Source organism: Setaria viridis, chromosome 6 (genome assembly GCF_005286985.2).
Source record: "Setaria viridis chromosome 6, Setaria_viridis_v4.0, whole genome shotgun sequence".
Classification (NCBI taxonomy): Eukaryota; Viridiplantae; Streptophyta; class Magnoliopsida; order Poales; family Poaceae; genus Setaria; species Setaria viridis.
Window position 1 is genome coordinate 285,809 of NC_048268.2, and position 14,351 is coordinate 300,159.

Consider the following 14,351-nt stretch of genomic DNA (forward strand, 5'->3'; position numbering starts at 1 on the left):
ATTCCCTCTCAAAAAGGTTGCGTTGTGCTAAAAAAAGGTTGTGTAAAATAATCACTTAGGTGTAATAACTTAAAGTATTTCTATACTTCTAATAACATAAACATAATCCCAAAATACTTGGTGATTTGTTATCTATTTGTCGATATACAAAGCTTGAAACGATAACAAATGATGGCCTCCGTTGTGGGATTACTCATCCTAGTAGCTAGGTTTGGCCTTGGGTTTGAGTTTTTGCCGGTTTTTCTTAACAAACGTGTGGTGCTATGGTTTTTGGGCTTGATTTCTCTTGTAAACTGAGTCAACCCTTTTCTCCTATTTAGGGCAGCCCCAACCCAATGACTAGGATGGCGTCCATAGAATTAAATAAGCTGCTATAAAAGATGATGTGGCAAGGGAGTAAATGAAAAAAGAGAAGAAAATCAGGTCTTGCATGAGACCTAATTTCCACACACCATCCAAAACATAATAAGAGATAAGTAGTATTAAATTTAAGTATGGAATAGTAGTGTTTGCATTGAAAGAGTAGTGTCTAGTACTAGTTATTTGATGATATGGAGCTTATGGAAAAGGATCAAAGAACTCCTTGCCCTTTTCTAAATGTTGTTCTTTCAAAAAATTTGATCAATGTGCTCTAGTGAAAGGCTAAACTACAAATATTGACACCAAACTATAAAAAAATACTTTAAACTTTGGTTCCAGTTATTTTTTTAATTTGGGATATTAGAAAATGGTACAAGTATATTTGTCTTCAAAAGTACCTTTTTGCACCCATATTAACACAAAACTACACCAAAAACATTATGTTCAGTAGAATATACACAAAAAGTGGGGGCAAATTACGGTTTTGTGCGATTTGTATAAAATATTATGATAAGTTATTATATATTTTTGTTTAACATCTTCTGCAAGAACACCCTCAGTGCATTTGATTAAGAAAAAAAAAGTGAAAAGAGAATAGAGCTCCATCAACATTTAATTCTTCCTTGTCTGCGAAGACGACAGAGACATTGCTTGTGATAATATTATGCAAAATAAATTGGATAGATTCGATCAGTTACTTAAGCAAGTACGTGGATCATAGAAGATCGGAGTTGATGATTACATGAACAACCGTGCCATCATTGCAGTGGTAGTGGGAGCTGCTATCGGCCGGCTTCATTTTCACGCTGATTAATGGCAGTGAAGACTACTTGAGCTAGTAGAGAATTCTAATTAGCTTGGAACAATTAAAACTAGCAAATTGAAAGATATGTATGAAAATAAATCTAAAATGCATATGCAAAGCATGAAAAAAGAATCATATATATGTCGTCCAAAATTAAAGGAGGCTGCACGTACATAGATTTTTTTTCCTTGTGCGGAACGAAACAAGTCAAAAACAAGAGAAAATTAAACCATCCATACATATAGTTTATAGGCAATGAAATGATGTTGTGTTGTGATCAATAATACAGTTGCATATATGTAGCAGGAACAAATGGATCAGGAATTCAGTATATGCATGACAACTAGCTAGTGGTAAGTGGTGGTAGCTGATGAATCAGTTCCAGATCTCTCTCAGTGAAATATAATGATGAATACACCCTACAAAATATATAGCTACTCGTCGTCAATACACGTTTGTATAATCAGTCGTGAATGTAATAATGGTGACGGATCACAGGTCGTTGTTGTTGTTCTTGGAGCAAGAAGGAGGAGAAGCTGGCTGCTGGTGGAAGTTGAGCTGCGCCGACGGCAGCAGGCTGCTGAGCAGGTTCCAGTCGACCGCCGACGACTCCACCGCAGATTGTTGGTCGTAGCTGTGGGCGGCGGCGTCGATGGCTGGGCTCTGGAGCGGCGGCATGTCGGCGAGGAGCTGCACCTGCAGCTTGGACTCCGCTGCCAAGCTGTTGTTGTGGTCGTGATGAAGCAGCGCCGGAGCTGCAGCGCCGGCACCGCTCATGTAGTAGTAGCTGGGGTATCCGCCGGCCGGATATCCGGCGGCGGCGGCGGCGGCGTAGCAGGCGTGCCTCTGCTGCTGGTTGGGCATGGGCTTCTGGAAGGCGCGGCAGACGACCCATCCTTCCTCCTGCGCCGGCGCGTGCTCATTGTTCTGGAGGCGGTACTCGTGGATGATCCAGTCGGTCTTCCTGCCGTTGGGCGCGCGGCCGCGGTAGAAGACGAGCGTCTTCCTCATGCCTATGACGCCGACGCCGCCGAGGGATGACGACCTGGAGGAGGAGGAGCTAAGCACGGGCTTGTCCCTGCCGGTGGCCTTCCAGAAGCCGGCGGCGGTGGCGCGGTTGGTGCGGGTGCCGCTGGGGTACTTGCGGTCCTTGTAGCTGAAGAAGTAGTACTCGGCGGGCTCCTCGTCCTGGCCGCCGGCGCCGCCGTAGTAGCTGCACCTCTCTGCATCCATGCAGCATCATATATAGGTCTCAAATCTCAATTGTCCATTGATGTACATAAGTAGAGGAATCAATAATCCAAGAAGAAGAAGAAGAAGAAGAACAAGCTGCATGTACCCCACCTTGGAGATCCCATGGCTCGATCCTGTAGAGATCCACCTCCCTGATGATGTCGAGGTCGATCTTCTGAGCGGCCACCTTGCGGGCGAGGTAGTACCCCACCAGCTCCTCCTCCGTGGGGTGGAACCTGAACCCTGGGGGCACGCATGGCGCAGGCTGCTGCTGCTGCTGATGATCCATTTCGATCTGCAACTGGACCGATCGATGGGAGATGAGATGAGATGAGATGAGATGAGATGAGATGAGATGAGATGAGATGAGATGAGATGAGATAGATCGTATATGTACGTGCGCGCAACTAGATCGATATGATGGAGAGGAATTGGATGGATTCTGGCTCTCGGCTCCTACAAATAGATAGGTGCTACCAGTAAGTACCAGCAGGGAAGAAGAATGAAGAGAGATGTGTGTGATGGATGAAGAATAAGCTAGCAGCAGCAGCGCCCAGCAGCTAGAGAGGTGGTATGGACGTATGGTAGACCTAGCTAGCTAGCTAACCAATGCAACGTTCAGTAGTTGCACCATACTCGTACCCGTACACACACATGCATATATCCATGTACCTGGCTATTTTGGTTACAGATGACAATCTAAGAGATCAAGATAGAGCTGACAATTAATTAACTAATTAATTACAGCCGGCTTAGCTTGTGGCACACCAAAGTAGGATGATAGTAGGACGAAAGTACTAGTAAGACCAACACAAGACAGATGCATGCCAATGCCATAGGGTAGGGCAGGGTACCAGATAGCTACTTTTGTAGAGGGTACATGCGTGAAATTAAAATTGCATTGGAGAATGAAGCTGGTTAACAAGAAGGTAGCTTTTTGGCGGACTGCTGGAAGGTAGAGTGTATGCATAGATAGCACATATATTCTTCCTTAGCTTGGAGTGCACTTCAGGCCTCTCATCTGCTGGCTCCTCTCACTCATCCTCCACCAGCCATACATCATGCATATACCAGTACTAGCTACCACATATACTCTCCTCCTCCTCTCTCTCTCTCACCTACTAGCTGCAGCAAGTGTTGGCCACATAATCTATATGTCCATCGGATACAATACACACACATTATATCTTTAATTAGTACTCCCTCCATCCCAAATTACTATTTGTTTTGATTTTTCTAGATACATAACTTTTGTATCTAGATATAATATATACCTAGGTGCAAATCAAAAGCTATATACTTAAAAAAGTTAAAGCGAATAGTAATTTAGAACGGAAGGAGTAGTACTACTGGTAGCTCTATGTGATGCTTCATTTTTCTTTTAACTTCCTTTACTTTCCTACCCAATTAATAAGATGGTTCGAACAACTGAAGAATGCAACCAGCTTATACATACATGCAAACATAACACGAAATTGATATGTGCATGATCAATGCCTTGATTATTGGCAGTTTGGCACTCACCAATCAAAAGTCAAGATACAGGTCTTAGCTGATGAAAGCAGGTAAAACGGCCGGGGCTGATAAGCAGTGCTGGCATGTAGAACTCGATCGATCTAATAAGCTGGTTAGTACAGGGAGCTTGGTAACCTATTTATAGATGGGTCAAAGGTTATTTTTCTCATGCAGTATGTGATCATGATGGAGAGAGAGAGAGAGAGAGAGAGAGAGAGAGAGAGAGAGAGAGAGATGATGTAGCTACAACTAAGGTACGGCAGCTAGCGCGTAGAGAAAGAGCGAGTAGCGGTCTAAGATTCTAGAGGGACATGCGTGCAGAGATTTGTGTGTGAGAGAGAAGGAAGCTAGCTTTGTTTGGTCGGTTAATATAAACACTAACTACATATAATTAAGTAGTCCAGAAGCGACCACCACCACCCCACTAACAATACGTGAAAGGGACTTGCTGTGTGCAAGTCCGATCCTTTGGCTAGCTAGCCAGTTGAGGCTTGAGAACAAACAAACCTCAGCAGACAATCTTGGCAACAACAGGTCGGCATGAAGCGAAAGTGATGCATCATGTATGTTCGAAGATGAACTTTACTCTCGTTGGGATTTATGCATGGTTGATACGTCAAAAAATTCTCAAAAAAATAAGCATGAGAAAAGGTACATCTTCCATCAGCTGTCCATCAATTGCATATGTTTTTTTTTCTTCTGTGAGTAGATCCCCTACTAAGTAGTATGTTCACCGTGTTTCGAGAAAAAAGAAAAAGAACATGCATGGGAGTCGATCGAGGAGATCAGTATGCGTGATTGTCTTAATAATGCAAGATCGAGGACACACTCAAATTAACCTTTTTGATGATGCATATGTTCACATAATAACATATCAAACAAGTACTCTCTGCAACACATTACACATGCACAGTATAATACTTAGATTAAAAACTGCTCATGGCCTTGCAACTTGTCACACGCGCGCACGCATAAAACAATTGCGCCGTTATATTGTGCTGCAAGGCTAGCTGCATGCGATATATGCTTGGGACAGACGCCAGCAGCTAGCAAGGTTCAGTTTCAGTTTTGACAGGAAAAAGTGCATGAGGACGCTTATGCGTGTGGAGCCCACCACCAATCTAATCAGGCACCTCAACTGTTGCTATACTAGCTGCTGTTGGCAGATTGTGGATGATGCCATGCGTTTCGATTGTCAGTCGTTCCATCAGTGGGACCGCCACTAGCTAATTGAGCTACCTGAGCAGAAGAGGATCACATCCTATCCTTGGGAAGCAAATTAAATTATATTCATTTGACATATATCCTTAATTATGTTCATCATTTGACATATATTCATTTGACATTTATCCAATGATCTAGCTTAGAGCTAGCCAGCAGCTAAATCAATATATATTTTACTTGGGAAAAGAAAGAGATTAAGAGATACACTTCTCTCAAAGCACAATACTCAATGTTACCTTCTCTCCTGCATATTTAACTTCTTAGAGCTACTACTAGCTCGTACCATTGGAGACGCTTGCTATTCTCGATCCAGTATGTATGTGTGTATATGCTCGGTCGGCAGTATAATAATCATACATGGTTGTTCTTTTTATATTTGGTTGGTCAGCTCATGGATGTGGCTGTCACTGTCTAGACTGGTGAATGCAATGCAATGCTTCTACTCAATTGATCCATCAGGATAAGGTAAATGAAGGGTCTCTGCTTGCTAGCTAGGTTGCTGGCTTCAGGAAGGCACCATTTCTCTTTTTGAGGCATTCACGCATTCCATAGTTCAGTCTCTTTATTCAATCTTTGACAGATGATTAGTCTAAAAATTTAAACTATATGTAACATAGTAGTATTGAATTTGTGTTATACTTCCATACGCGCAGTATATATCAACTTTGTGGTCAAAATGTATTGCAACATAGGAGATATTAACTATGAAAATGCATTGAGAAGTTAAAATAAAGTATATATAGCAAGCTAGTCACCAAATAAAGTATTGAGAAGTTAAAATGTGGCGAGCCGCTGCTGTTCTGGGCAAAGCTAGCTTCACGATGAATTAGACAATCCAGTAGTCCCGCAGAAAATCCGCAAGTTCATCCGGATTTGGAAAGAGCATTTGGACCTACCATCCAATTATGTAACGACTAAACAAAGTGTGCGTTGCCAATCGTTAAACATTATCATCAGATGGGATGGGATAGGCCCACTCATACTGACCAACCAATCACCTTCTAATGTTTCGGTTTTGCTTCTGTTCAAAGGTTTGTTGTTGCATACTCTGTGTAGAGTTGATGTGCTCGGTTCATCTCTTCACTCCAAGATATATAATTTATTTTAACCAAGAAGGGAGGAAATAGTGGCAAACATAAATAGGAACAGGCTAAATTTCATCTTAATTAGCATGTTTAGAGAGCTCTGACACTCCAGTTCATCGTCTTTAGATTAGATTGTGGCAATGGCAAGATTTGTGCTGTAGGGACGGCAAGTGTTGATGCAAGAAAAAATCATGTGTTTAGGACACCTAGTACATAAACTTTTGTTTATACCATAATTGCAATTAGTGTATTTACAAGTATAGTTACACTACACATGGGTTATAATAATTTTTCGCATGAATTATACTTTTTTTTCCTGGGAACAATGGTGTAATAAAATGCAGGTGGCAGAGGCTCAAACGCACCTGTACTCTTTTGTTAAGTTCAAAGTTTGATCAAATATGAGCTACAGATCTCTTCAAAACAGTGGTGCGAGTGTATATACTATAGCTTATTTGCTGTGTAAGTGTATAACCAACTAAGCACATAGAATAAAATCCACCCCAAGTTAGGCTTGAAAGCTTCAGGTTAGTAGTGCATACATGAAGACTTCGTATAAGCTGCAAACCCAACTAATGCATTGCATCACCAAACAATGGACGCTCACAGTACCACCAGTAGGAAAAGATTACTCAAGTGACCAAAAACCATCAGGAGCAGCTTATGTTGACAGCAGGTGCAGCCAAATTCAAACATCGATTTCAGATCTGCGTAAGGATAGTTTAAATTCAGTTGTTCAAAGAAAAATTCTAGCAGAAAATGACAATCAGAATTTGCTGCACCTGAGCCGACACAACTAAAGAGAAGTACCAAGCAGTTCCAATGTTTGGCATCTGAACAGACCACCTTCCGTATAAATAGGCACAGCCCTAGTGTCCTCGCTCAAAGTAATAATGACACAACATTACAGGGTGATGGATGGTCAACAGCGCACCAAAAGGTCCACAAGAGCAAAATCTGACCATCTCGAAATATTATATTCTGCTACCTAAATGAACATCCTTTCGAAAACATGATTCTTGGTTAGATCAGTTGTAGCAATAGAGAAACTTTCGTACAGGCCATCAAAATACGTAGATGCAGGTTAAGATCAGTCCTGCTTGTTACGAGCCTGGCGAGCACGATGCCTGAGCTCTGCCCTTTTCCACCTTACGATCAGCATGCAGAGCGTCACAAGAGTGTTCACCTACAAAACAAGGGGAAAAAAGGGTCACTAATAATGAAACAGATGAGGAACAACATTCACAGAAAATAACCAGAGAAATGTGATTACCAAAATAAGGATTGTTATCAAAAGGAGGGGACCAGACCAGACAACTGAAATGAAGAGGCCTTGGGAATCAAAATAGTTTTGGCTAGAGAAGCTCTTCCAGTTTTGTCCTAGAAAGGTGTTTATTCTCTCAGCGAGAAATACACCAGAAACTGCATCAAATCAAGAACAGGTAAATAAAATCACATCCTATCATATTAAAAGAAATCAGTATGTAAATGTGAATGGAACAAAACCAGCACAGGTCTTCCACATATATTGCATTAGTTAACAAACCATGCATGTTGAACGCTCTATGTACAAAACTATAGGAACTTGCAGTGCCATGGCAGTCAAGGTAAGCTTTAGCAGTTTGATGTATACGTTCGGAAAATATCCTTATTTTGACAGTTACAAGTAGGTACAAACACAAACACTGAGCTTATTTTGCAAATTTTATTGCAACTGCAAGAATATGTAGGAAAGTGACAAGTCTTAGTGATTACTGGCCAATACAGAAATGAGTACTCGATGATTGTATTGCCACGATGTTCTAAAGTGGTATACTGTAACCGCACAGGCAGAGAAAAAAGATAATTAAATTTGATGAATACAATGGTACAAGGACACTGAAGGGTAGAAAGAAGAAGGCAGTAACAAAACAAACTCACATGTTAACGCTGACAAGATAAGCTGGAAATTGACATTTCTCCTCGAGATGATGGTAACCAGCAGCAGAATGGCATGAAAAGTTAGCATGCTGATCAACCAAGGCTCCTGTAAACACAAAAGGCAAGAGGTGAAGTTGATGAAAAAATTAGACTTAACAACATTAAAGCAGTTTATTCAAGCAAACGATAATGGCCGCACCCAAGGACCAAGTATTGTATTTTCAAAAGCTGTCAATCCAAGGCAGCATCACACTACATTTGCTGGCTTAACTGTCACAGGATGGATCTTTTGCATTTTTTCATCATTATATTCCCTGGCACTTGTTTGGCGTGGCCCAAAGCCATTCAACAGCAAAACATAACCACTAACCCCGACATTTGTGCAGCGGATGAGCAAAGTTAGGAAGCCAAACCCAAGGCTCTGTGTTGAATTCATGTTGAATTCTTGGTATGTGAGTTTGTAAAGCATAATTATTTTTACTATTAAAAATACCTAGCCGTCAAAGCTTCACTAGTTTTAGAAGGATGCATATGTGAGTGGCAGCCCCTAGGCTAGCTTGTAGGATCGGTTTCTAATATATCAAAAGATTCAATTTTTACCGAAAGCACAAGTAAGAGCCTATAATTCCCATATCATACTATTATTCAAACAAACATGCCGATACTCTTATCCAAAATTCAGATCTTTGAACTGTCATACTATTCAAAGTAATGAATCGATTCGTCCCGCCCACTAGAAGACTAGATCCACGCACGCATAATGGAAGGGTAGATGGATGAGTTAGTGAGTGAGTGGGTAGGAGGAACCTTCCAGTCGATGGCGTGGAAGAATCCGATGAAGGAGTCGACGGCTGGTGCGAAGCCGGTGCGAAGCTCGGAGGAGACGCGGCCGAAGAGCTCGGCTACGACATCGGCGTGCTCATTGAGGGCGGAGCGCACCTCCTCCACAGCACGCCCGACCACCGACGACCCCGCGGCGGCAGCCTCCTCCGCCATCTCTCTCGATCGAGATCTCCTCCCCTCTCCTCTCCTCTCCTCCAAAACTGCGAGAGAAAGCAAAGTCAACCGGGGCCCACTGGTCAGGCGTCCCTTACTCCTCCTAAATGGCCTGTCCCTTTGGAAATGGGCTGGGCCGTCCGTAGTCGCATATATAAGTAGCAAATAGCTAGTTGGGCCAGGACGTACACCCTCTCTCTATGCCAAATTACTTTTCACGCTAACATTTTATATTAAGTCAAACGGCTCTATTTTTTTTACCAAACTTATAAAAAAAATGTAAATTTCTAAGTACTAGATAAATAAAATATAGAATTAATTTTTATGTTATATTAATAAACTAATTTTTTATACAAATTTGATTAAAATTGGATAACTCTGACTTAATACAAAATCAAAGTGATAAATAATTTGCGACAGATGGAGTATTTTGCATCGTCGTCGTAACTGCCTGACAGCAGGGTCACTAGGAATATAGATGCACGCCTTGCAAGGAATACAATGGTAAATAGATCAACTGTGCCGATTTCATTTTCTTAGCTAAGGTCCAGTTTGACGACTCATTTTTTTAGTGTTTTTTCTAGCCACGCTTCTCCCAACGACTCCCATTTGTGCTGAAACTTAGAAGATAGGCTCGCCTACTTCTCTCAGGTGCAGCTAATTGAGAAGCGCTTCTCCTCACCATTGTACCATACGAAGCCTAAAAGTGGTGGTTGAGGTTCCGAGTTAGAATCCAGTGTCCAGCCCCATCAACATCTCGAAACTCAAAACCAAACACACAAGATCTACTGTGATGGGTACAACATGTATGATGATCTCTGGTACGATCGTCGGTACATATCAGCCTCTACTTAGAGCTAGGCTAGGCTACCAGTGTGGTCGCAGCTATGCATGCATGTGTGTGCTATATATGGGATCGCTTTGGAATCTACTTTTAAGGGACGTACTGGCTGCAATATTGCATTGTTAAAGTGTGATGACATGAGGAAGGCCATCCATTTAGCGAGCAAAGCGTATTGGTCATGATTTTGGACATTTTCATCAAGAATAGATGGAGAAACAATAATACACACTGCTTATGATTTCTAAGTACTAGATAAAGAAAATATAGAATTATTTTTTATGTTATATTAATAAACTAATTTTTATATAAATTTGATTAAAATTGGATAACTCTTAACAAATAATTTGGGACGGATGGAGTATTTTGGGTCGTCGTGGCTAAAGCGTCGCTGCCTGACAGCAGGACCACTAGAAATATAGATGCACGCCTTGCAAGGAATAGTGACAGTATACAATGTTAAATAGATCAGCCGTGCCCATTTCATTTTCTTAGACTAAGATATAGATTTCAATTCTGTTTGTGGCCAATATAAATTGAAACTAGCAGCCAAACGATTCATTTTTTAGCTTTTTTTCTCTAACCACGCTTCTTCCCACAGCTCCTATTTGTACTGAAACTTAGAAGGTAGGCTCAACCGGCTTCTCAGGTGCAGCTAATTGAGAAGCACTTCTCCTCACCGTTGTACCAAAGGAAGCCCAAAAGTGGTGGTTGAGGTTCCGAGTTAGAATCCAGTGTCCAGCCCCATCAACATCTCGAAACTCAAAACCAAACACACAAGATCTACGGTGATGGGTACAACATGTATGATGATCCCTGGTATGATCGTTGGTACATATCGGCCTCTACTTAGAGCTAGGCTAGGCTACTAGTGTGGTCGCAGCTATATGCATGCATGCATGTGTTTTATATATATATATATATATATATATATATATATATATATATATATATATATATATATGAGATCCTTGGAATTGTGTGGCTATTAATTATCGGTCGTGCTAGTATAACTCGATGACAAATGTTCCTGGCCGGTGCACCTCCTTGTAATGAGAGACCTTATGCATAAAGATTGTAAAACAATTCCTTAGTTAATAATCAATAAATAATAATCTACTTACACATAATCAGTTCTACTGGGACGGTGGTGGCAGCGTTCTCAACGTCGCATTCCTACCTGTAGGGATCGCTTTGGAAGCTACTTGCTTTGGAAGCTACTTTCATGGGAACAGATTGGCAGCAATATTGCATTGTTAAAGTGTGATGACATAAGGAACACCGTCCATTTAGCGAGCAAAGCATATTGATCATGACTTTGGATATTTTCATCAAGAATAGATGGAGAAGCAATAATACACACTGCTTATGATTTCTGTTGGATAATTAGGCAATAGCAGTATTAAATTCCGAACCAAATAAATCATAATGAGAGATAACTCTATCATGTAATTCTCTATCATACTAAGCAACAGAAATATCATAATCATGATCTCAGAAAAGAAAACATGATTAAAGATTGGATCAAGACACAACACACGTACCAAGCAGATGTATATGATGAAGCTGTGATGAGGAGCGATGCAGACGGGACGATGATGGTGTTGCGAACGGATCGCAACAGCCGGTGTTAAAGACGATTGTACGTTGCGGCACGAAGATTGGATGGAGAACGAGCTGTGGTGATGAACTTGAGCACTTGAGTGGAGCGCTTCCCAAAAACTATATCCGTCCTCTCTCGACGTAGGATCACAAGGACGAGTGGTTCCGAAGATTTGCTCTCCCGCTCACCGGTACACGCTGACGCAACAAAATGAAGAAGACTACAATGGTGGCGTAGCAACGTAGAAGAGGCAAAACCTAACTTATATAGACTACCTTAGGGATTCTCAAACCTAGGGGACTCGCCATATAATAGTTTATGGTGTGTCTTTTCCATGAGGGGGTGGTTCGTATTTACAGGGAGGAAAACTCCCACACCCTCATCTGTTATTAGACATACTGGACTAATAGATGGTATATCCTCTAACACTAATGAACTTTTAAGATTTATTAAGAATTATTTATATGGACCAAGCTCATATACTCATACATATTCTTTGTGTGCTCTTTCTCCATTTATCTGTGTCAGCTATTGAGTTTTGTAAGATTTTGGTTGGGGTGCGGTTGCAGAGGCTAGATATTTTTTTTTCATTTTCTAAAAAAACTCCAAATATAATGTAGCAAAGTGTGTACGTGAAGCAAACAGGATAGTCCAAAATCTCGCTCATTTAGTTGATTTAATCAGGAGCTCACACAGATCAAGATTCAACTTGCATGATTGGCACATAATCCTTGGCAAGTGTCACTACGCCAAAAATGATATGTGCTGGCACAAGAAAATTAGCATGCTGATGGATGTGATTGACACCTGCCAGCACAATGCTTCATCAGGCCAGCGAGAGAGCACCCGCCAGCACAGTTATAGGTCCATTTGTGCTGGCGGATACTTATGTCACCCATCAGCACAGATACTCTCATGATATTTATCTCTTTCTCTCATGTGTCTCTTCCGCACCTCACATCTCTATCTTATCTCTTTCCTCTTTCACCTTATCTCTTTATCCTGCAGGACACTTGGGCGGGCGGCCTGCTCCTACGCTGGAGGTCCCGGCCGCCGGCGTAGGAGGTCCTGACGGCCGGGGATGGGAGCTGTCGGGTCCGTGGACGAGGTCCTGCACCGCCGGGGACAGGAGCAGGTCTGGCTCTCTCCAGCGTGCTGATCTTGTCCTCAAGGACCTTCACCGTCGGGTTCGCCATGGTGGTCGCGGCCGGTGGGGAGCAGCTGGCGCAAGCAGCGGCCGGTGGGGACAAGCGGCCAGCTGATGGGCTTTTTTATTATTATTCTAAAAAGCACTGTGCTGGCGGGCCACCTAACTACCCACCAGCACAAAGAGCCATTTGTGCTGGCTCAAAAGTGCTGGCGGGTGCAGGAGTAAAAATAATTTCTGACATAGTGTGTGTTTGTACCAGGATATCATCAAAAATACTTATATATTTTTTTAGATTACGGATAAAAACATCCGGCCTTCCTATACATGGCACCCAATAACCGGAGAGAAGCAAATTTTTGTCGCTGCACATGCAACCAGCGGCTTACATAGTGACTGGTGGCGGCTAAGATGGTGTCGCTTTTCTTTCAGTGATTGCCAGAGCTCGCTCTAGCGAATTGCGAACCTGCAAGAAAAATATCAAGACGGACATGGGCTGTGATTTCCATCTAGATGCATATATGGTGAACATCATATATCACATCCATGTCGCAAGTGCATTATATTGTTAATGAAGACAAAAATTGCCACGCGAATATTAATAATTATCAGTAAGAGACAAAAACTTGACTAAGTGTAGAAAGGATAGGTACACGTACATCCGTTTCAAAATTGCCCCGCGGTCACACTTATTTGCAAACGACTTGCAAGACCACCTAGTAATCAAATGTCCCTTGCATGACCTCTTTATTTGGTTTGATGCATGCATGGATCCACATGGATGTGACCACGATCTCAAGTCGTGTCGCTGGATAAAGAGTTTGCAAAGTAGTACTCTCCCTCCGTTCCTCCGTTCCAAATTATAGATCGTTTTAGCTTTTTTAAATTCATAGATATAATTATACATCTAAACATAAATTATGTTTAGGTGCATAACAAACGTTATGCATCTAAAAATTTTAAAATAACCTATAATAATTTGAAACGGAGGAGTAGAAACCAGCTGATTTTTCCCATCAGCATCAATCCACAACACATCACTGGCCGGCAGATTTTTGCCCCCCTTGGTGTATTGATACATGTCGTTGCCACTCCAGCTGATGCTTTCCTTTTCTTTAATTTGGAACTACATATATACTGACATGATCGAGTTTTTCCAAATGGATCGACGTCAGGCAGTGCATGTCGTCGAAAGTGAAGTTGGCTCACGCACGCAACAACAAATTAAGGAACCGTACGTACGTATCAAGCTAAGTGTACATGCTTTGTATCTGAAACCAACGGTTTTCTCAGGTCAGGCACGAAACGTCCAACACCACCATGACAAAAGGACAAAACATGCACAAGGTCCCTGATCTCTTACTTAGTTGGGAACAAGATCGAGTTCATAGATCGGATAATGGACTGACAAGCACGCGTGTGGTGTGGTGTGGTGTGTGGATATTAATCTTGCATGAGTCGGCCCATTGGCATGATGTGCCTATAAAAAATCTTACATATGTGTGCCCAAAAGGCAAGAAAATGGTACCAGTGCATGGACATGTCAATTCAAGAAAATGGTACAAGTAAATTACGACATAAATAAAATGGACATATCAATTCCAGTAAATTGACTATATTGT

At 41.8% G+C, this 14,351-nt stretch overlaps 2 protein-coding genes across 5 annotated transcripts; both read right to left on the minus strand.

Annotated features, from left to right (window-relative positions):
- Positions 1-1,381: 1,381 nt before the first annotated feature.
- Positions 1,382-3,959, minus strand: LOC117860124 (NAC domain-containing protein 30). Of its 2 annotated transcripts, XM_034743354.2 has the most exons (3): positions 2,796-3,959; positions 2,510-2,699; positions 1,382-2,388 (listed from the first exon to the last, which is right to left on the minus strand). In XM_034743354.2, exons 2-3 carry the CDS (start codon positions 2,685-2,687, stop codon positions 1,658-1,660), a joined length of 909 nt encoding a protein of 302 aa, XP_034599245.1. In that variant the 5' UTR covers positions 2,688-2,699; positions 2,796-3,959; the 3' UTR covers positions 1,382-1,657. The 2 variants fall into 2 exon arrangements, with proteins under 2 accessions (XP_034599245.1, XP_034599244.1); XM_034743353.2 differs by having other exon boundaries at positions 2,510-3,686.
- Positions 3,960-6,831: 2,872 nt separating this feature from the next.
- Positions 6,832-11,825, minus strand: LOC117861707 (uncharacterized). Of its 3 annotated transcripts, none has more exons than XR_004641861.2 (5): positions 8,950-9,234; positions 8,143-8,248; positions 7,496-7,644; positions 7,005-7,408; positions 6,832-6,929 (listed from the first exon to the last, which is right to left on the minus strand). XR_004641861.2 is itself a non-coding variant. In XM_034745260.2 (5 exons), the coding sequence occupies exons 2-5, from the start codon at positions 9,136-9,138 to the stop codon at positions 7,313-7,315; spliced, it is 540 nt and encodes a 179-aa protein (XP_034601151.1). In that variant the 5' UTR covers positions 9,139-9,185; positions 11,524-11,825; the 3' UTR covers positions 6,832-7,312. The 3 variants fall into 3 exon arrangements, 2 of the variants coding, with proteins under 2 accessions (XP_034601151.1, XP_034601150.1); XM_034745260.2 differs by adding an exon at positions 11,524-11,825 and having other exon boundaries at positions 6,832-7,408; positions 8,950-9,185; XM_034745259.2 differs by having other exon boundaries at positions 6,832-7,408.
- Between the last annotated feature and the right edge of the window lie 2,526 nt (positions 11,826-14,351).